At 40.8% G+C, this 23,099-nt stretch overlaps 1 protein-coding gene across 3 annotated transcripts; it reads left to right on the plus strand.

The window, feature by feature from the left end:
- Window positions 1–82: 82 nt before the first annotated feature.
- cacnb3b (calcium channel, voltage-dependent, beta 3b) lies at window positions 83–21,641 on the plus strand. 3 transcript variants are annotated; one of them, XM_058643744.1, is made up of 14 exons: window positions 83–266; window positions 12,261–12,380; window positions 12,479–12,601; window positions 13,182–13,303; window positions 13,515–13,567; window positions 13,889–13,908; window positions 14,018–14,098; window positions 17,050–17,108; window positions 17,335–17,435; window positions 17,587–17,738; window positions 18,453–18,548; window positions 18,653–18,823; window positions 18,919–18,966; window positions 19,051–21,641. In XM_058643744.1, exons 1-13 carry the CDS (start codon window positions 228–230, stop codon window positions 18,946–18,948), a joined length of 1,167 nt encoding a protein of 388 aa, XP_058499727.1. In that variant the 5' UTR covers window positions 83–227; the 3' UTR covers window positions 18,949–18,966; window positions 19,051–21,641. The 3 variants fall into 3 exon arrangements, with proteins under 3 accessions (XP_058499727.1, XP_058499728.1, XP_058499726.1); XM_058643745.1 differs by lacking the exon at window positions 83–266 and adding an exon at window positions 9,397–9,451 and having other exon boundaries at window positions 19,046–21,641; XM_058643743.1 differs by lacking the exon at window positions 83–266 and adding an exon at window positions 9,397–9,451.
- The last annotated feature ends 1,458 nt before the right edge of the window (window positions 21,642–23,099 follow it).

The raw sequence follows: 23,099 nt of genomic DNA on the forward strand, positions 1-23,099 counted from the left end.
CGTCTGCGTGTCCATGTGTCTGGGTTTGTGTACAGTCATTGATCATGTCGTGGATCCAGAAAGTGGAGGTTTTAGAGCGCAGATGCCAGCGGAGACTGATCCTCTCATCCAAACGCTGTGCTGTGAAAATGTTTGGACGAGGCGCAGTGATCTGTCTGAAAACTGTGGCTTTTCTCTCTCTCTCTCCTAAGTTGAGCTGATGTGACCAAGATCGCCGTCAACCACGGATGTCCCTGAACAATTCAAGCGTCTTTCTACTCAACGAGGTTGGTTGGTTTTCAGTTTTCCTCCTCTTGTGGATCTCTCTCCGCTGGGTGACGACTGGATGAGATTTTGACTGCTCCTGTGTTGTAAAGTGGGTTTAAACCGAGCTGAATTCATCACTGCACCTTTACGCGTAAAGAGGTGTCATAAAAGGTAGAGGCAGGTCCTTGTTGGGAAGCTGATAATTAAATCAGATGGACAGTGTTACAGTGAGCTTTTGCATCATCAAGATCCCCCCCCCATCCCCCCTTAAGTGTGGTACTGTCTTATAATCTAAATGCAAACTTATAAAGTTAAGACAATTATAAGGTGCTACATGATGCAAAAGAGTAACAATATGAAAAACTTTACATTGAAATGTAAAAAAGTGCCTCGAGGGAATGCAAGTGATAATCTAAGGAGAAAATATAAAGGCCAACATTGGGAAATAAGGTTAGCTTTGTCATGATTAAAGGGAACATGTAAAATGGAAGTCTCTTTTTTGCAATGTTAAATGGAGCAACTGCTGACGAAAGAGCAGTAATTGAAACTGCAATATCATACAACAGTGTTCTTCTTTGTAATCAAATGTAATAACTTTCTCTTAATAATGTGATTCATAATTAGCCGTGTGATGAAATAACCTTGCAACAATTCACCAAAAAGTCACAAAATTATCTTGCATTAATGTTTTTATTTTTTACCCCTTAGCTCAAGTACCCTGTACTTTTTCTTAAAGCTCACTATGTAACATTTAGGAGGGTTTATTGGCAGAAATTTCATCTACTACCCCTACAAACCAGCCATAGCTTGTGTTTCGCATTTTGAATTGGAAGCTTAGGACACAAATGAAGAAGAAAATCCTGTACATAAACCAATGAAGGAGAAGGAGGAAAGATTTAAAGAAAGAAAGAAAGAAATGCAACTGAAGTTCCCTGATACACTTTTGAAAGGGAATTTGCGATCTACAGTCTCACCATAAGATACCAAAAATTCTTCACACACTGGACCTTTAGATTTAAAATCTCAATGGCACCATTTTCTTCTATCTCTGGTCACTCTCAATTATAGAGTGCTGACTCTTGTGATAAAGAAAGTGATTAAGTATGTGTTGTGGCAATATATATATATATATATATACTCTATACTCTATGTGCAGATACAAAGACACTTGCAATACAAACCACAATACACATATACGTTTGCACAACATTCATAGACATAATACGTTCTGTAACCTTAACCATCACAACTAAATGCTTAACCCTAATCCTAACCCAATTCTAACCCTAAAACCATGTCTTAACCCTCAAAAAGCCATTTTAAGGGCTGACAGAACATGAGGACCAGTCAAAAATGTCCTCACTTTAGGTTAGGTCCCTTAGGTTTATAAGTTCTTTGGTCCTCACAAAGACACCCATACAAGAACACACACACACACACACTCACCGACCCACAAACTAGCGCACACCAGAATTGGCTCCAACAGTATGCTTTGTAATGAACACAATTAGCTGAAGGATGACAATCTGTGACTTGTTGAGATAAATCCACATCCAGAACGCCACACTCAGGGCGTCCATCTGCATCTCCGTGTGTCTGTTTCACACCCACAGGGTCTGGACTATGTTAAAGGTGCTTGGAAAGTCGAAACACATGGTTTTGGCCATTGCTGCCTGCCAGCCTTATCCAACCGGGAATAGCTCCTTCTGAGAAGCTAGATTATTGCATCATTTGCTTCTATGTGTGTGTTTTGAAACAAACTGCAGGCAGTCTATTGTTAGGGTATCTCTGCTATATTTGTCCTGTGTGCAGGAGCGCTCAAATTCACCCCAGCACCTCACTGAGACTGGTTTGGTACTTCAAATTATCCTCTTACAAAATGATCTGAGTATATGAGTAAACTGCATTGTTTGTGCCAAGTTTTGTTTTTTGTCTACTTGGTAAAAGCAGTTACATATCAGACTTCTCGGATGTCATCATCGTGTCATGTCAGATACCTTGTTTAATAAAATTTTAGGCAGGACCACAACACAATTTGCATTGGTGCATTTTTGTCACTGAAGCTACTGAAGCTTGAGTAATTAAGGCCACATTACTCATCACTCACTACTCACTGACCACTTTAATAGGTACATCTGTTCATCTACTTGTTACTGCAAATATCTAATCCAACCTGGCGGCAACTCAACACATGTTGGCACATATAAATGCTCGAGATGACCTGCTGAAGTTAAAACTGAGCATCAGAATGACATCACAGTGTGAAAGAAAGGTGATTTAAGTGACTTTAAACTTGACATGGTCGTTAGGGATTTTCATGCACAACCATCTCTAGTGTTTACACAGAATGGTACAAAAACAAAGAAATAGTAGGTGTCAGTTTCTCTGAGCTAAAATATTTTGTTGATGCCAGAGGTCAGAGGAGATTAACAGACTGGTTTTGAGAAACTAAATGCAACAGTAACTTAACAAACAACTTGTTACAACCAAGATCACATGTCAAACCTTGAAGCACATTAAAATACTTCACCATACTATGTAAGCACATACCTAAAAAGTAATCACTGAGTTAATATACCTTATAATACCGTAATTGCTGTATAATTGTGCTAAATTATTAAAGGTCAGTTCAGTCATTGTAATATAGGAATAGTAATTTGCTTTCGCCCAGAATGAGCCATGTATATTAACATCAGGTGCGAGTCCTCTCCGCTGAGGCCACCGTGGTGCGTAAATGACATTTTATCTTACCTTTATTGTGGTAGTTCATCTGTTCAAAAGTGATGCTTTTATTTTGAAAGGGTAAAATCCCGGATGTTGGAGAAAAACGTAATGTTGTACCAATTAAGGCTGCAAACGGTGTCTCAAGCACCTTTTGTGGTTTGTTTTAGCACCTGGCTGACAAGGGCACAAGGTCTGTATATGTTTTATTTGGTATCATGTGTGTTTTGAGCTGTTTTTAATCTCAGTTAATACTTTATAGAGTTTCATGTGAATGTGAATGTTATGCTAGTAGCATCACCTCATAATTACTTCATTAGCATCATCCTGTGTTGAGTACGAGTTATTTGCACAGTTAAACTGGTTTTGTTTTACACATTTTATTGCCAATATTCCTACATTAAGCTATTGTTTACTAAAATATAAATAAAAGGGCTAAAATGGAGTTAAAGGGAGATAATTCCTATGTTCATGTTATTAAAAACCAGCAGTAAAGGAGCCAGACCATTATTCAGCCAGGGATGCTACATGGTGTACTACTACTGTATACTACTATTTTACAGTAGCCCACAATGGACAAACTAAAGACCTTTAGAGATTTAATGATAACTGAAGGCTGCCATAGGTTCTCCTACATGCCTCGAAGGGAAAATATATGATAGATATTCATTTTCATCATGTAACTTTACCATTAGATGTTGCTAAAGCTTACACATTGTAAGCTTTAACTCATATTAATAGGCAGATACATGATTTTGGGTAATTTCTCAGATTGTCCTGGAAACATCTAAATACGCAGCTTGAGTGAAGCAGATATTATACTGTATGTGTGCATTATCACTATAAACTGACCTGTTTGTGTGAAACACTACTTCGTGACACTTACTTTACGTCATCCCATGAGTGTGTTTGCATTCTCTAAGTGTGTGTTTGTGTCCATCAAACAGGGATCAAGTGTGTCTTGGAACACATGGCGTATCTGCATGTAAGTCAACAAACATACCTCAGTGAAGAATTTAACAGCAGCCAGATGTGATTTCCCTCCACTCTGAAATCCCAAAAATCAGCATCACCAGTGCCTTAAAATAGCCCCTCATCCATAATGCACCAGCAGCAGCAGCTCTGCCCACAGAGGCTCTTCATACAGGAAAGACTGACATCTGCACTCAATGCTTGGATGCTGCTCCTAAAGGTGCTCTTTCTCATTTTTGAGGTTTTTTTCCTTCTTGGTGCAAAGCACCATGGAGGTTAACTTCTAAACATTAATTCAGTCATGTTTTATTCACATCTTTTGCTCATGCAGAATGCCTCCTCTGTCTCACTCTCCTCCTTTTCCTACACTGCCTTATTGTTTCCTACAACCTATTCTATGAATTATGAATCTCAACTTTGCTGTAGATTTTCACATCATTCACAGGGTTTGGGGTGTCACACACACTGGTACGTCCTCAGATGCATGTTGTTTATTTGACGCGGTATTGTAATTACATCATTGGCAGTTACATTTACAGGTACATAACAGATTTTTTTTAGTGTTTTTTTTATCCTTCCACATCTGCAATCTGTCTGTACACTCAGGAGCTGAGCAGCTGTCAGAGCACAGCCAGCCATGACATCTACAGTACACACCCGGTCAACAGAATACTACACTGGGGACGTCTCCACATGTCGAACAGAGACAACTAAACATGGCTCCCATACCCCGTCACACGCCACATGAATTCCTCCTCTCTCTAAACTTTTCTTTTTGACATGCTGAAACCCACAGTGGCTGAAAAACAATTTGATGTGACAGGAAAAGTGGCAGATTCTGTTCCCTTTGAGGTTTTATGTTTTTGTCCGTCAGTGATACAACATGGTTGCATGGTTTTCACTTCCTTCGGTGTAGCTTTGGTCTTGGGACGTGGTGTGGACAAGGTTAGTTTCAGTTAAAGAGGATTTTAGTGTGGAGACTATCATAGCAGCATATTATTGCAAAATAACATGTTTGCCACAGTGATGATGTATCATGATAGAGTCCTGAATGAACTTAGCATGTGCTGGAGATGCTCAGTCCCATTGGACAGGCAAGGTAGAGATGAAGGAAGAGAGAAAGGAGAGAGGGTGGGGAGGATGATATGCAGAGCGGAGAGAGAGCCTCACTGACGTAGCAAACGTTTGTGTACTGAGAGTGGTGGAGAATTAGAAAAGGAGGGGGTTCAGAGAAAGACAGAGGGACAGGCTGCTTACAAGCTTCTCAGTGTTAACCGAGAGAGTGAGAGAGCACACCATGACTGACTAGCAGAGAGAACGAGCGAGAGAGACGGGGAGAGTGCTCTCCTACCTCCAACTGAGTGAGTATGCTGCTACATCTTCTGCGTCTTATCTCCTCCCTGCAAACTGTGTGGACACCCAATAACAGATTGCTTTATTTACTGCCTGATCATTCACTCTACAGAAGCAGGGAGATCCTTGAGCTCTGCTTGTGTCATTTTGACTGAAAGTTTGAGGAATTGTGATGATTTATGGGGCTAAATTTGATGTTTGTCCAAACTTCTCACTGTCAGGAGTGACATTTCCGTGGAAAGTACTGAGTTGTGCACTAAACCAGAAAATGTTATTTAGTGCAGTTGTGTGGCAGAGTTGCAGTGGTGGGAAGCTGTGGGTTCACTCACAGACATTCATGCTTTCTCTGCTGGTGGGGGGAAGGAATGCATTTGTGACTGCAAGGCTTCCTGTGTGGGGTCAATTAAATACTGCATGAGACAGAGCACTAAAAGCCTGTCCCGTGAGGAGCGAAGTGCATGAGTGTGTGTGTGTGTGTGTGTGTGTGTGTATTGGTGCATCAATGTGCAATGCCTTGATTAAATTCTATGAACCAGTAATGTTGAGATTCCAGTTCCAACCTTGAAATCCTGTTAAAAAGCCTACCTTTTTTATATTATATTATAAAAGTTGAGAAAGTCTAATTAACTACATGCTCTATTTTCTTATGACATATTCCTTTTGTCTCATCTAGAAAATATATTTTTTCTACTATTTTATGTATGCCCTGCATAGGGACTGACTGTTTAAGATTCAAACAGAATAAAATGCACAGCTTTTCGATATACAGCAGTAATGTGTGAATATATAGGACGGCATTACATATTAATAAATCTGACATTCTCTCACTTTGCTCTGCCCACTGTCAAGACAAACCAATTAAGCCCAACTCAAACCCAGAGCCTAAATCAGGTCAGCCTCTAACAAACAAATCTGATTTAATGAAGGATGCTGCAGCGCTGTGCCATTCCATGCCCCACTGTACTCGTAGGTACACGGCTTTATGTGGGTTAACCCCAGCCTCTCTGCACTTTGAAGCAGTTTGGTGAAGTCAGGTTGAGGAATCCCTCGGGGGATGGAAGCCGAAACCATCTACAGCATTGCCTGCCAAGCCAAAGCAAGACCGGGGATGAAAGATAGAGTTTACTGACTTTACTGCTCCTCTTCCTCCTCTACTGTATGTCAGCTTTGATGTTGACCCTCTGATATTCATATCATTATCTTGTCCTCATTGCAACAGTAGTGTTCCTCTGTGTTTGGCTGATACGATATGTCCCCTATTCTTAACCCTCCATGCTGCTGTGACTGTGATAAAGCAGTTGTCGCGTGTCTTGAAATGACTTGGAGGTGCTTATTTATAGGCTGCAGGATCTGCTAAGGGCTCATTACACACAGAAGAAGAAAACGAAGGTAACATTAGAGCAGAAGGAGGTTGGAGCTGCTCAAGACAGGATGGAGTATCAATCTGGGTGGCTCTCCTATTGATCCACTCTGCCCTGCTCTGGTTGCACTGTCAGGAGACCTTCTCTCTGAATGATCCACCTCTGCCTGTAATTCTACCTCAGCTCCCTCTACACACAGATGTGTCTCTTCCCAAGTCAAAAGGTTGAAAACACTGGCAGATGACTGCAACATTGCTTTAGTAAAAGCCGTCTTTTTGAGAGCTACTTGGTTGGTGCAGAGCTTCTCCGTTGCTTACAGTATAGAAGGAGTGTGGCCACTTTGTGGTGCTCAGCAAAAATCTTAAATGGATCAAATATAGAAATATCAAACCTTAATACCTTTTACGTGCCATAACCAAAATGTCTGTATATAAGCAAGGGTCATAAACTGCCATGCAGCCTTTTGAGATGGCACCTGCTAAAATGTATTTATTGTATTGCTAGTCAGACATGTATTTGATTAAATTATTTAAGACAAAATCCTTGTGCTAAAATGAGATTTGACGGTTGAGATCACTGTCTTTATTTAATAATTAAAAAATATTTAGTAAAAAAAGATGGAAGGACTTGCTTGCATATGTGTGTCATCTAATTGTTGACAGTTGACATATTACATTGAGTTTTATTATCTGTGTAGATTTGCATTCATCCAGGTCTTTGTTTACCAAAACAAAGTGAATCGGTAGCAACTGGATTTGTTTTTGGATATCAAGTTTTCACAATTTTCTTTGGGAGACATATTTTCACTTACGTCCACACCCACCTTGCTCACTTTGTCTTTTATGTGATTGTGAAGGTCTGTGTGAACTTAGAACAAGTGCTAAAAACATTATTAAGAACTCCTGAATCATCAGGAGGACTGAACATTGTTTTGTCACGTTGGAAAAAAGCGATGAATCCAGCAGATTCTGTAAACATGCTGCAGACTGACACAGAAACAAGCCTCAGCAGTGTCTGTTCTTCTTCTCCCTATGAACAATTAGTTCATATTTAGATATGGCATCAGTGAATAAAGCTAAGCCACACTCAGATCTGCTCTGCTCTGCTCCTTCTGGACGTTATTCATCCAAACTCTGTGAACTTTGACAATCATCTACTTTCATCTCTCCACTGTCAACCCGAGCATGAGAGGAGAAGAGAGGAGAGGGGAGGAGAGGAGGAGAGACAAGCTATATTTAGACTGACCAAACAGTAGACCAAGTAACAACAAAATTCAAGCTTCTATTGTTAATATCTGCTCCTATTGTTCTAACACACACTTACTCCACCCTCTTTCTTTTCTGTCTGATTCCTCCTCTCTCTCCAACCTCCCACTTGTCTTTCTCATTCCAACCGTCTCGCACTTCACTTCATTAATGTGCAGAATTGCAGCCACAGATCAAGTATTGATAGAAAATCACTTTTTCATGATTTTGCTCAGTTTATGTTCTCTCTTATTTTCAAGCAATCATTTAGATTGTTTATAATTGACTCTCCTCTTTCTGTTTCTTCTGTTTTAACCCTGTGTTACTCAATCACTGTTTCATTCACTCACGATGACAATAGTGATCCCATCTTCTCTGTGCCAGAGGCTAGACATTTTCTAGCTACATTAATGTGGGTGCATGTGTGTGTGTGCGTGTGTGTGTGTGTGTGTGTGTGTGTGTGTGTGCGTCTCGTTTTAAAAGCCACACAGAAAAATAGCCCTGAGACATTTTTTTGCTAAAAGCCCTGGCAGAGTGCACTTAATTCTTAAACAGGCAAAGTTGAATGAGGGTGGGGGAGCCAGTACAATAGTGACAAAAAGTATGGAGTCCTCAGTGCCTGAGGTGATCCAGAGAGAGCATGACTTGCCACGAACAATGAGGCTGACGGTCTCCAACAGCATAGAGACGCTCTCTCCCAGCTTATTAAGACGTCTGATGAACTCTGCCTGCTGACTCACAGCTGCATTTCTGTTCTGTCGGCTCATGCATCACCTTCCTGTCAGAAGGATGGTGCAGGGCAGACAAGCAGGCGGGCACAGCCCTGTCCTCCTCTAATTCCTCTCCATCGCTCCATTCATGTCCTCGTGCCTGTTTGTCTCCCTATCTTCTGCTAACTGTATAGAGCGTGTTGACAGTGTCACACCCAAAAGCATTGATTGGCAGATTCAACTGTGTCTTAGCCTTTTTCTTGTTTGGTTATTACTGTATTATTAACACTTAACGTGGCTTACGTAACTCTCCGGTCTATGCTGAGTCGTATTTATAGAAGTTCTGTCTGTGCCCAGTTGAAAATGATACCCTGCTGTTTGAGAGTAAACACAGGACAAACCTGTCTGTGCGGAACTGCTTGATCTCAGGGTTCCTCAAAGTTGGAATTGATATAAGAGGAAAAGAAGAAAGGGTTTTTGATGCTGGGAAAGGAGAGGAGAGGACAGGAGAGGAGAAAACCAGATGACAGCTCCATGAACACTGGCATGCAGCTAAAGAAACCCACTGGACTATACCAGTATGTGGGTGTGTACACACTGATGCTGCAGTCAGGGCATCAATTTTGAATAGGAAATGGATGTTGGAGCAACCCAGCAACGTCAGCTGTGAAGCACTTAAGCTGAGCGTGCCTCTCCCTCTTAACCACAGGCAGATAGGAGGAGGAGGAGGGTTCTGCCTTTTCTGTGCAATGGTGGGGGGTTGGGGGGTGGGGCGGGATGGGGGGGGTACACTGGCAGCACAATCATGTCCGACTCGAGCGCTACAGGACTCATCGGTAACAAGGTACGCTGTTGATGCTCCCCTTTTTTGTTGAATCACTCTGAATGCAAACTCATCCTGTTCTTCCACGAGCCGCTTATCTGTCTGAGACATCTTCCCTCTGCTTTTATCCTTCCTCATCCCCTCTCACTCTTGTCTCAGCATAGAGTCTTGTCTCGTTCCCTCACTTTGCCAGCATCGCTTCACTTTTTCTCTCTTCCCTCCCTCCTTTTCTACATCTGGCTTTGAACATAATACTGTAAGTGTACACCTATTGTTTCTTTGTACTTTGCTGCTCTGCATTGAACTTGAGGCCCATCTGTTGAGCAACAGTGATTTGGATTCTACTGCCATGATCTCATAGTCTTTTTTGATGAAGTCACTCACACCTTTAAACATTGTAGCTGAGCCCACACGAGAGGCTCTGTGTGTATAGTCATGAAGTCATGACGTCACTTTGGCTGTTCATTCAAAATGCTATAGACCATTGGTCTCAACATCAAATGACATGGGGCTCACTGAGTGTCTAGTTTGGTCAGTGGGGGGTCAAGTTAAAACGTGACCTAAGTTAGACCTCAAGTCTAACCTATTGAGAAAAAGATCTCAAAATAGTCTCTGGGATGTGCTAGGATGCATCTTCAAAGAAGTTCCTGGGGTCCTCTGGGTTTTTGGGTCTTTCAACATCAGACCCCCCACCCAGGTGCCCCATCTGGTTTTGATCAAGTCCCAGATTGCATCCCAGCAGCACCAATCCATGGGCTCGCCCCCTCTCTGCGGCTTCAGTGATGGAACGCATGGCTCCCCTCTTAACATGATAATATTTATGATGATATTTCTCAACATTTCAAAATTAAAGTGTTTGTTTTGATATGGAGCGATAAATAGTTCACAATACAAATTTATTTATGAATCTATAAAAAAACAACACAAACATCACTCGTTGAAAACTTGATATTAAGCTTGCGGACCACAAGTTTGAGACCTCTGCTATAGACCAATAAAAAGCAAATACCATAAATAACAGGTGTTGCTTTATATGCATAAATAACCTATTTACATGTTCTGTTGACTGTCATATTGGACACTATAATATAGTAAACAGGACAAAAATATTCATTCATTCATGCATTAAAGAAGTGTGTGTTTGTGATATGCATCTTTCTTTCTGCTGGTGAAAATGTACAACCGATGCAGAGACATAATCTCAGGCTCGAATAGGACTTGCAGTATAATCAGCATTTTTTCTTATGTTCATTAGTATGATCTGTACTTTTACAAAGACAACTGCATTGTGAGTCTCCCTCTTATTAAAACAGTAAAAAACACACACACACAATGGGCAGACACAGTAATGCTGAGTCTTGCATGAATGCTTCCACTATTGGTCCCACTGTTGTGTGGTGAACAGCAGGGTTTTTAGTGTTGAAGCTCTGCAGTGGGCAGAGGGAATTAGTCTGAAAGATACATTAAGAACACTGTGGTGAAAAATATTGAGTCTGCCGATATCTCTTGGTTTCTCCTATAGTTTATGGATAAATGTGGATTTTTGACTGTTATATATTCTATTAGATTATTGGTTGTGACAATTAAAATGTCGAAAATAGTTTACGTTAAAGCTAACTTTTATTTTTACTCGTTTCTGTTGACTTGTCCATCGGTAAATATTTACATTCGGTCTTCCTTACATTTAACTGCCTAATGAGATATTGAAGAGCAGTTGAAGAGCTGTATCTAATAAAATGGCTTGTGTTATCATCTGTCTGACAGTTGAGTGTCACTCTGACACCGCTGATTACTGATTCCTGATTCTCTGCATCTGCATTCAAGTTTTCTAAAAATGGTGCATGACTTCAGATTCTGCTCCACCTGTGGCTGTGATTTTAAATTAAATCGACACATTCTGCACTGGATTCAGCTCAAACAGCTTTTTGGAGGGCTGGGAACATAGTTGGTAAAAGGAGGAGATGAGGGCAGGAAAAAAGTAAAATGAGGATGATGTTGTTAAAGAGCTATATTTGGCTTCCTTATGTGGGTGCTCCTGTCTGGTATGTGAGGAGTCTTCCAGCTCTGCACTCAGTTGGGACTGAAGCCACAAGGGAGAAAACAGGCTGCTGATGGAGTGAGAGGAAAAGGATTTTGTGAGGTTTGTGAGAGTCATAGTGTTAAAAGTGCTGCTCATGTATTAATGTAATATGAATGTAAATGTTAGTTTTACCGAAGTGTCAGCAAGTTGCCACAAGTGTTCAATCACTAATAGAAAAAACAATTCACAAACTTCGAGACACATAATTAAAATGAGTTTGTCTAGTGGCAGAATCTAAACCACAGGTCCATGTCATCTGTATATATATATATCTATATCTAGATCTAGATATAGATATATATCTAGATATAGATATATATCGCTATATATAGAGAGATATATATCTCTATATACATGTATATAGAGGATATTGTCAGAGTTGCAGTGCAGTTTGCTTTTCCTGAAGACTTTGGGTCAACATCTGTGGTTGGTTGAGTGAACAAACACACAACAATACTGGGCTGGTTGTTGGTGTTGTTGCAGTAATCAGGCACATGCTCCCCTGAGAAAGCCTGCTTTGGAAAGCTGCAGTAACTTGCAGACTAGATCACATGGCTTCAGGAAAGGGCAGCAAGGTAGACATGAAAGACATGGAGGACATAGAGGGAAATGTAGGTAATTTGTCTGGAGCTGCATCTGTTTATCTCAACAGTCAGCCTGCACTATATCACATGCAATGTTGAAAAACTGCTATGTTGTGTTATAGATATGGTACAATGGTGTATTTAACTGTCTTCTCCTCTCTTCCAGGGTTCAGCCGATTCCTACACTAGTCGACCCTCTGATTCCGACCTGTCCCTGGAGGAGGACCAGGAGGCGTCTCGGCGAGAAGCCGAGCGCCAGGCTCAGTTGCAGCTGGAGAGAGCCAAGGTGAGAGCCTAATAGCTCAAAGGTCAAAGCTTGCTATTGAAGTCGACTTCAGGTCCTGATGACCATAGTATGTTTTAATTTGTTTTGCCTCTCGACAGTCTAAACCAGTAGCATTTGCAGTGAAGACCAATGTGAGTTACTGTGGAGCCCTTGATGAAGATTGTCCAGTCCAAGGCGCTGCAATTAACTTTGAAACCAAAGACTTTCTGCACATAAAAGAGGTGAGAGGTTACAGCCAACACATACAACAACCTGTCCTCCAACCGAAACGTACATATAGGTCGTTTTTTCAACCCCTGAAAGCGTATATATAGGTCGTTTTCTGAAAACGTGACTATGGGTCGTTTTTTTCAAACCCCTGAATGCGACGTAAAGGTATGTTTTTACTAGTATTTTCCAACTCGAATATGCACAGATGTTACTGAGGGTAGGGTTAGGGCAAAAAAGACAGGGTTAGGTAGTCAAAATTTAAAAAATATTAAAAAGGTGGTGTAGTTAGGAATCGTACCATTGTCGACCGCGCCCCGGCGCAGTGCTCTCGCCACTGAGCCGACTGCCGGTGCCGACATCAGCGAAGCTACAAGGGTCAAAGACGGAAGTGGTTGCTGTTATGTCTACAACCGCTAGGGGCGCTGGTTTTGAAAACATAAACATAGGTCGTAATTCCTGCATACGACCTATATGTACGTTTCATTGGAGGACAGTCTGCATACAAACATGATCGTGATCATCATGAAGAGTTCTCCATGTCATGCTTGTATGACCTCACAGTTGAATACGCTGTATTTTGCTTTCATGCAGAAATACAACAATGATTGGTGGATTGGTCGGCTGGTGAAGGAAGGAGCTGACATCACTTTTATCCCAAGTCCTGTCAAACTGGAAGCCATGAGGATAAAACAAGAGCAGAAAGCGGCAGCAAGGTCAGAGATCACTCAGCTCTCACTGCTGTGTGACTGTCCAAAACTTTGAACCACACTTTTGTCTGGCACAAACAAAACTTTTATTTGTTTATTTTTTGACCTAACAAGTCATGTGTTGCTCTGTTTTCCTTCAAATCCTGCTATATAATAATTTAATTGCCTCCTGAGGGGCTTCACATGAAATAAACCCTTGCATTATGTTGCGCCACAGGAAAGGAGGGAACGCTTCATCAGGAGGCTGGAGGTCCACCCCACCATCTGCAGGTAAGTGGGACTGGAGGAATCCTGCTGCTTCATGTGTTTGTTCTGCTTCTATGATGACTGCATCCTCTCACAGGGTCACTTTTATATGCAGCAACTACTCATGGGCTAAACTTTTCATTTTGCTTTTTAAATCAAACACTACTTAAACTACTTAATTTATCATGTGACAATTGCAGGGAAAAGGTGACTTTGTTGCCAGTGTAAATTTACGTTTCCAAGCAAAATGTGTATGTTATCTTTTTAATGCAATTTTGTGGCGCTTCTTATAGATTATTAGCCTTCCTCCAGCTTACCTAATGTTCATTCTGTTTATTCTGTAAGCCAAACAGAAGCAGAAGCAGGTATGTTTGTCATTCCGTTACAAATTGTTCTGTGCATATTTAACAGGACAGTGTGACATGCACAACGACTTTTAAATGTTTGGTCTGTATTTTCTGTGCTTGTGGCCAGACTGAACATGTTCCTCCTTATGATGTGGTTCCCTCAATGCGGCCAGTGGTGCTGGTGGGTCCTTCTCTGAAAGGATATGAGGTGAGCAAACAATCAGTACCGCTCGTCATTTAGCGTGGGTTGGTTCTGCTTTCGGATTCAAATGATTCCCTGGATGTGTTCAGATGTGTATGTGCTGACATGTTTTAGGATAGGAAGGATAGCTCAGGTTTTTTTGGAAGTTTGTTTCCATGAACCTGCCTGGGAGCATCAACTCTCACTCACGTTTACTTGCATGCAATAAAAATGCAATAATTTGGTTTTCTTAATGTCATGTAAACACGTTAGTCTGACCGAAATTCAGCCAGTCTTTATCGGACTGACATACCTGGATAATGCGATTCATAGTCCGATTACTCCTGCATGCATACACTTAGTCGGACTGGAGTCTGACTTGGCGTTCTGCGCATGCACCAAAGAAGAAGGAGACGCCATATAAACTGCTTCGGTGGCATCTTTCTTCAGGCATCACAGCAACCACAAGAGCCATGCTCGATCTAATTGGTATCACGATTAACACGTATAGCAGGTACGAAACATACAGAACCACGGCATGGTCCTTCTCACTGTTTGTTTTTCTGTGACGTAAAGGTCAACAGGACACAATATTCAATACGCACTAGCTTATAGAGAGAGATAAAGTCAGACTCTTTTCTCCTCTGCATGTACACTCAAACTCGTTGTCCGATCTCAATCAGTAACTTTGAATGAGTTGTCTTGTGACTTTGGTGTTTGAAATCCTTCATTCAAATTTTCCTTAGTGACACAAACCTACCAATGAGGTATTGTAGCAGAAGATTAGCTGCCATGTCTCCAAGACCTAAAATAGCAGATTTTCTCAGTGGGCTTTGGTGCAGGAGAGTGACCAATGAACAAACAATACATTTCCAGCTTGAAAAGGCTGCCTCACAATGAGATGTTTTAGATGTAGATGCATTTTTTAAGGTGGGAAGTGGCTTAAATCTGTTCTTCCTCATGTCCCTGCTGGCTACCGTGTTTTCACTCAGCGAGTGTCTGCTGGTTCCATGTGCCTAACCCTACGGGCGCGCACATGGCAGTCAGCTGTATGTCAGATGGCTGCTAAATTAAGACACTAAATTAAGATACTGAACATAACAAATAACGTAAGTGTAAAAAACGTTGCTACGTTTTGGTGGCTGTAGCTCATTCACTTATTCCATGGTTGGTGGTTTCGGTCCCAGTCTCCTCCACTCTGTTGAAGTGCGAGCCTTAGATGTGTTATAGAGTATGAGTTTATATTTAGCAGTCTGTTTTTATGTCTTTCTGGAATTGCATCCATTGGTTCCAGTTTAATCAGGATTGGCTTTTCTCTTATGGACTTGTCTGGTTTGATGTAAAGGGAATCGCTCTTGCCTCCCATTATCCCATTAGCAGTGATACCAAACACCACAGTCATATCCTGATGAAATTATAGCACACACAACAGGAATCTTAGATCCATTTTGAGTGATACAAAACTCACATGTACAGCATCATATCGTCTCCTATACTGATCTGTAAGTGACCTATACAATGAGGTGTATGTAAACATGATGCACTTCAACATGATTAGTCTCAGAAAATGAAATGTATCTGCAGATGAACATGTTCAAATGTGATCGGTCTAATTGAACAGAAGCAAGCCGTTTCTATGTGTGCATGTACTTTCATTTGTTAACCCCAACCTTTTCTGGCCTAAACACGACTCTAATTACACTTAAGATTACAATATGAAGGTTACGCTTGAGCATTTATGGTTATGGTTAATGTCTAGGTTATGCTGTTCAAATGAATGGAAGTCAGTGTAGAGTCCTAACAAGAATAGCTGTGCAAACCTGTGTGTGTTTGAGAGCGAGAGAGAGTGAAATATTCATGTATTGCTCTGCTGATGTGCTTTAGGGATGTTCCTGCGGTGAACACCAGCCTGCCTCCCTCTCTCGCTCTCTTCCCTCTCTCATTCTCTTTCCTTCTGCTTTGTTTTCTACATATTATTTTCAGTCGCTCACTACTGTTTACCGCCTCTGACTTTGCTTCATGTACACTGGTTTCCTACATCCTCACAGTGTATATAGTACATACATACATACATACACCATCAGCATCACACACTATCTGTTCGGAGTGTCTTTCATCAGGAAGGGCATTGTTGTAAAAATTAAATATTCACTTTAATTCATTATTAATTAATGAACTGCTGTATTGTGCCAAGTGTGCATATTCTTTTCATATGACAATGATTTGTTCTGTCCAGCATTAGAAAGTCCAGGCAGGCAGTATTTTCTACTAGAATTCTCAAACAATTTATAAACATTTATGAGAACGTGAAGAAGTGTTGTAATGTATTTGTTTACAGCTATAACTGCAGGACATCCATAATGAGATGCTGGTTACACATGAGAAAAATATGAAGCAGTTGGGAATGATGTACAATTTGTCTTCAGGAGAGGTGTATATTAAAGACAATAAAAGATTTTTCCATTTGGTTATAATAACTTATCCTCCACATGAGGGTCACAGGGGGTGCTGTGCCAATCTCAGCTGACATAGGTGTGGCACACCCTGGACAGGTCACCAGGGTGTCCATCACAGGGACGCATTTAGAGACAAACAACCATCCACTCTCACACCTATAGTCTATTTAGAGTGTCCAATTGACCTAATCCTCATATTGCATGTTTTTGGACTGTGGGAGGAAACCGGAGAACCCGGAGAAAACCCCCCCACACTCACACACACACGGGGTGAACATGCAAACTCCATGCAGAAAGGCCCTTGTTCCGACCGGGTCGCGGCCTGGGTCTTCTTTAACCACTACACCAACCGTGTGGCCCACTTTGTATTTCAATCCTTACATTTCAAATCTTATTTAGATTGTTAGGCGTCTAATACCATGCTGTTGAAATGCAAGACAGTTTTTTCCCAGTTTTATAATGTGGAGTCGTGTCTGTGCATAGTCTCTCCTGACCTCCTTCTTCCTGTCTCCCTGTCTATAGGTAACAGACATGATGCAGAAAGCCTTGTTTGACTTCCTGAAGCACAGATTTGATGGCAGGTGGGTAAATCTGTCTGTGGCGGTTCTCCACAGCTGCAGCTCAGTGTACAGTTACACTGTGGCTGAGCTACAGAGCTGCTCGTGGGATCCTGCCTATCACATTTTCATGGTCGATAGGACACATCATGATGATGATTTATTTTTAGCTGCGAGAGAGTACAAGTTCATCTCTTCCTTTGAAATGGAGCAGTTGTGGATATGATGTGATAAGACGCTTCATCTTTAGGATCTCTATTACACGGGTGACTGCTGATCTGTCACTGGCGAAAAGATCAGTGCTCAACAAGAAGGCCATAATGGAAAGATCTAACACACGCTCCAGTATTGGTAGGTGACAAGTCTTTGAGTTTGTTTTGGCTAAATAAAGATTAATACCTGCTAAGAAGCGATACCTTCTCTTTCTGCCATGTGAAACTTTGCTAAATTAACTGATGCTGCTCTGTTAACGTGTCACACTCTTTCTCTGGTTTCTTTACAGCTGAGGTCCAGAGTGAGATAGAGAGGATCTTTGAGCTGGCCAAGTCTCTTCAGCTGGTAGTCCTGGACGCAGACACCATCAATCACCCAACACAGCTCCTCAAAACGTCCCTGGCTCCCATCATTGTTTACGTCAAAGTGTCCTCGCCAAAAGTAGAGCACAAACCATTTTGACTGATTTAATGTTCTTTAAGATATATATATATATATATATATATGTATATATATATATATATATATATATATATATATATGTATATATTATGATGGTATATTATGATAATGGTAATATATAATCTGTACATTCTTAATTGCCAAATTAAAATCTCTAAATCTCTCAGAGTCAAAGATCAGGTGCTTGTGCTCATATGTAGGATATTATGCTGTAGATCAGGGGTCTCAACCTCAAATGACCTTGGGACCAATGAGTGTCCAGTCTGGTCATACCCCACTTTAAAAAGTTCTCCCACTTTATTCATTTATTCACAAAGTGAAAGTGTTTGTTATGATACAGTTGACAATAAAAACAAATTTATGATGCAAAAATGAAAAAAAAAGAAATAACATATGGAGATCTTTAATAAAAACATGAAACAAGCTCATATATATAGAAAAAAAGTCAGATGTACAGTATAATTAACCTAATGTATGATTATAATTAATTACAAAATATTGCTCACTGTTTATGACAATAGCAGGTGCATTAAGGGGGGCCACGAGTTTGAGACCTCTGCTATAGATGTAGTATAGCGTGATATGTTAAACAAGGAGGAAAATAATAATCAGCTTTGCCTTTGATGACCTCCTGTAATAGAGTATTTTTCACTCTTGAAATCACTTGAACTGCTTGACCCTCTCGTCTCACAGGTTCTTCAGAGGCTGATCAAATCTCGAGGGAAGTCACAAAGCAAACACCTCAATGTTCAGATGATGGCTGGGGACAAACTAGCTCAGTGCCCACCTGTATGTCTCACCAGGAACTCTTGCAAACATCTACTAATGGACACTGACTGTTGGAGTTTTAATTTCCTATCTCTCGTGTTCCTTTCCACGACTCAACTCAACAGGAATTGTTTGACGTTATCCTGGATGAGAATCAGCTGGATGATGCATGTGAACACCTGGCAGAGTACCTAGAAATTTACTGGCGTGCTACACATCTCCCCTGTTCTGCCCCTGTCAACCCCTTACTGGACCAAAGTGTGATCACCCCACCGTCAGCTAACTCCAGCCAACAGGTAAGGCAAACTAATATTCAACTTGTTTTCCTTTTATATTTGGGCTGCATTCTGCTTTACATTTCTTCTTCCTCTTTCCTTTTTTCTGTCCCTAGTTTTCTGAGACTCAAGAGTTGATAGAATGATCACTACCCCTGTCAAAGGTGAGAACTTTTTTTTACTTGTTCTTTGTTTTTGTTTTTTGTTATGTGTTCATAAATGTGCCTCCTACTCCTCTGCAAGAGCAGTCTGTGCTGTCAGCTGGGGTCAAGACTAGGAAGTCATAGCGCACAGGGACCAGGGTGCCACCAGGGGGCAGCAGCAGCAGCAGCAGCCGCCCTCATCGTCAAAGTCAACCACCACATTCTCAGGCCCCACCGAGGGGCAAAGAAGAGAAGAAGAGCAGAGTCCCTTGAGAGAAGAAAAGGAGGAAGATTTGACCATCACCGTTACAGAGAGAGGAGCCTCCACCTCACTGCTGCCCCCTCGACAGGAGCACCCTGCTCCCACTGCCATGCAACAACTCAGGGCCGCTTTCTACAGCTGCATGTATATTGGTAACAAAAGAAAACACAGTAAAGCAGTGCAGACACTGCACATCACCGTCCCTCACCCTCACCTCTCACAGTGACATTGCAAACTTGCAGCCATTTTCCTGCTCTCACACTGGAAGTCACGTCGTCCACCTGACAAAGCCGAACTAGAGCTAAAGCCAGAGCTCAGCTGATTCCGCTCTCACTGTAGATGCACCTGAGAGTATGAGCGTACATTTCTGTAGCAAAGCAAATCTATCAGCACAACACAAAAACAATGAAAAGTTTACCAATTTAGGGATACCAGGGTTTTCCTCTCTGACCAAAGAAAGCAGAGAGTAACAGAAATCTAATTCTGTTTGTCTTCCGCGTCTACAGATTACTGTAAGATATCATTCCAGTGAAACCAAAGGTTTCCTCAAAGGCACAGTTGTTTCTATCAGAGTGTTTTTACGTGAACCTCCAAGAGAAACACCCTTCCATTGTCATTCATTTATTGATTTCCAGTCTACATTTTATTAATTCATATATTTATTTAGCTGATGACCCTGATATAAGTCCATGCATGACAAGCACACAGTAGTAGGGTTGCATGTCATCAGTCTATGTGCGCCTCCTCTCACAGTGATGTGAATGTATGACTGGTGGCCTGTTGGCTTTGGAAGAATTATTTACAATAAATAATGAATAGTAAATAATGGATTGTCAGAGGTAAATCATACGGTATTTTTTTTTTAATGCAAAGAGACTTAAGATACTTAATTCTGGCTAATTATGATCCATTCAGAAACATTATTTTAGAAGACATACTGATATTCGGATAAAAGCACACACCTCTGTTATTTCCTTATTCCATAATCTGATACACTTTTCAATTCCAAAGAGATTACTGTTGGTCAGTAAACTTCTCTAGATGTTGTGGGCACATGAAATCTTCAGGTCTCTGAGCACATCAACAGAGTGTGAATGGTCACTTCCTAATAGGGCTAATTCATTATTTAATTGTCTATTGGCATAAACAAACAAACAAACAAAAAAATTCAGCATGAATACTCAAGGCTTATAAGTAGATGGAGAGCGACATCTGCTGGTGTGTTTATGTTTGTTCGCAGCCTTGTATCTGCTCAACAAACGTCAGGACACATAATTATTAAATATGCATTCACACAAATTAAGCATAATGTACAATTTCCAGTCATAGCACTGTTTGAATACCTTGGCTGCAAATGTGAAAAGCTTCATCCAAACTTTGCAAAGACACCAGTCGTAAATATTAAAGAAACCATTTCATGTCTCAGTATGGTAACTGCATCTCAAACAAATACTTGTGCATCTACTTTCATCATGTAAAGCTAAAGAACTCCTCTAACAAACGTACGACCTGTGTAAATATTCAAATGTTTGTGCATGACATAATGTATTCCTGTTTCATCAGAAGGCCTTTTAGGAGAATCGTCACATGAGCCACTGTCAATGATGAGTAAATCAACGATGAGCTACATAACCAATCCCGATGTATGCATTATCATAGCTTAACTGTACATAGTGTAAAATTCATATGCAGATATTATTATTATTATTATTATTGTTATTATTATGAAATTGCACAGAAATGCTGACAGGAAGTAGAAGGTTTTTAGTCACCGTACACAAGTCTATATTCAGCGCCTCAGAAAGCATGCATTTATATGTTCTATGATCTATGATAGTATTTAGGACCACAGTAAAGATTGCTTCCACTGACACTCACATTCATTTCTGAAGGACCAGGTTTGAGCTACAAAACGTGAGAGCTCATTAAAAAATAAAAAATAAACTAATATTAGCTCCTTTTTAGCTACATTTTCTGTTGCAGGAACTTTTTACTAACAGAGAATTATTCTTTGAAAGTCCAAAGCACAATTTCCTTTTATATATACAGTTATCACTTCCTATTGCTTTTCACTTGCCTAAATTCTGTATGCAATACAAGGTCTAGCATTGTCAAGACACTCGCTGAGACTATCAAGATATCTCCTCAGCTATGATGGGGGTATAATTGCACTACTGTCATTTATATGTCTGCTTTATGATGCAATAAATGCACTTAAATGTTATGCTGTACCCACTTCCAATACTGAACAAGCTGTCAGGTCGAACGATGATGATGTCAACACATCCCGCGGTTTCTGACATAAGATAAACCATGTCCAACAGTGTCTGAAAATGATGGTGATGATGATGATGTGTACAGGGTGCATCTTTTGTCAATGGTACATTTGAAAGAAAAGGTGAATTAAAAAAACAACAACATTTAAGTAACTTAACTGTGTGTGTGTGTGTTGTTTTGATTTATTTTTTCAGTACTTCATAATGCATCCAACAGAGGGCAGGAGTGGGATGCCTTACATAAACCCCAGCAACTTCATACAGGTTATTGCTGTCTGTCTTGTTGTTTTTAAAGAGAGCTTTCTATAAAATATCTGCCATCCCAGGTTGCACTCTGAACCTCAGGAAATCATAATTAACAGTCCTTCTAAAGTACTAAACAAGGCCAAAAATCTATAAATCACTGCTGCTACTAGTACCGGAAGTTTATATACAGAGAATTATGCCACAGTTTAAATTAAGAGATAAATCATCATGTGACAGCATTAGATTGTATTTTAGACAATAGAGTGATAACAATGTTGTGCGAACAGATCACTGACAATGATCTCCTGCTCAAAGCTGAAAAGAAATTTTGAGATAAGCTGGAACTGAAAGTATTTTCCAACCTGACAGTGGGAATAAATCCTCGCAGCTCGGTTGCAAAATCATGATTTCATGGGTTTATTGTGAAATGTTGGGCAATATGTGCGTGTAAAGTTTGGCAGCAGACATAACTGGGACGTTAAGTCCCAGCCAACATGGTTCATATTCATCACTTTAAGTGTAGGCCTATATGATAACAAAAGATGTCATAACCCGACATGTGTGAGAGGTAATGGCCCACAACACATTCAAGATCCATACTTAATCAGCTCACACATGAGCAGCTGTACAATCTGTTCAAATTGTGCATAACCGCAGCCACGTGCGCCTCATTCAGATTCAGCTCGTCTGTCGTTATCACCACCTTCTCTTTGGACGAGCACCATTCACCATCTGTCTTGTGATGCCGCGTTGCATTGAGTGGTAGCCTAATATCTTTCCCCGGGACACAATGAAAAAACGTGTAAATAGCGGCCTCATCTGTAAGTGTAGAAAATCATGTGAAGTTCATGTCATGGGCTATAGAAACATGTGCTGATTACTTGGTGACTGGCTTGTGAGAAAGGTAGTGACTCACCTTTTGTCTGTTTTCCTGACATCGTGTGTAAACTGTTGCGTCCTTTTCCTCTCCATCTTCTATCAGCCATATTGGAAGGTGACACTTTACGCCTGATGATTATTCACAGCCACCTGTCTCTCTCTGTCCTATGGTGGTGGTTGTGCAGGTATTGTATTCACTACAGATTGTTTCAAAGGGTGAGAAAGAGTTCATCGTCTGCAACTTTTTTCTCTGAAATGCTTTCTTGTGAAAGTTTGGTTGGTTACTAATCCACAGTGTAGCACACAAATCTGTGTCCCATGCATGTGAAGCCTCAGGAAACCTACTTCCTCTTCAACACAAGCTTTTCACACCTCAGCAAATGATCAGCATTGTCTGCTTTATTAGAGCAGTTGTGCTCTAATAAATCTCAGCATGTTTCAGCATTCAACACTTACACTGTGTGAGGCCTTTCACTGGGATGTTTATTACT

The sequence above is a fragment of the Solea solea genome, chromosome 11 (genome assembly GCF_958295425.1).
Source record: "Solea solea chromosome 11, fSolSol10.1, whole genome shotgun sequence".
Lineage (NCBI taxonomy): Eukaryota > Metazoa > Chordata > Actinopteri > Pleuronectiformes > Soleidae > Solea > Solea solea.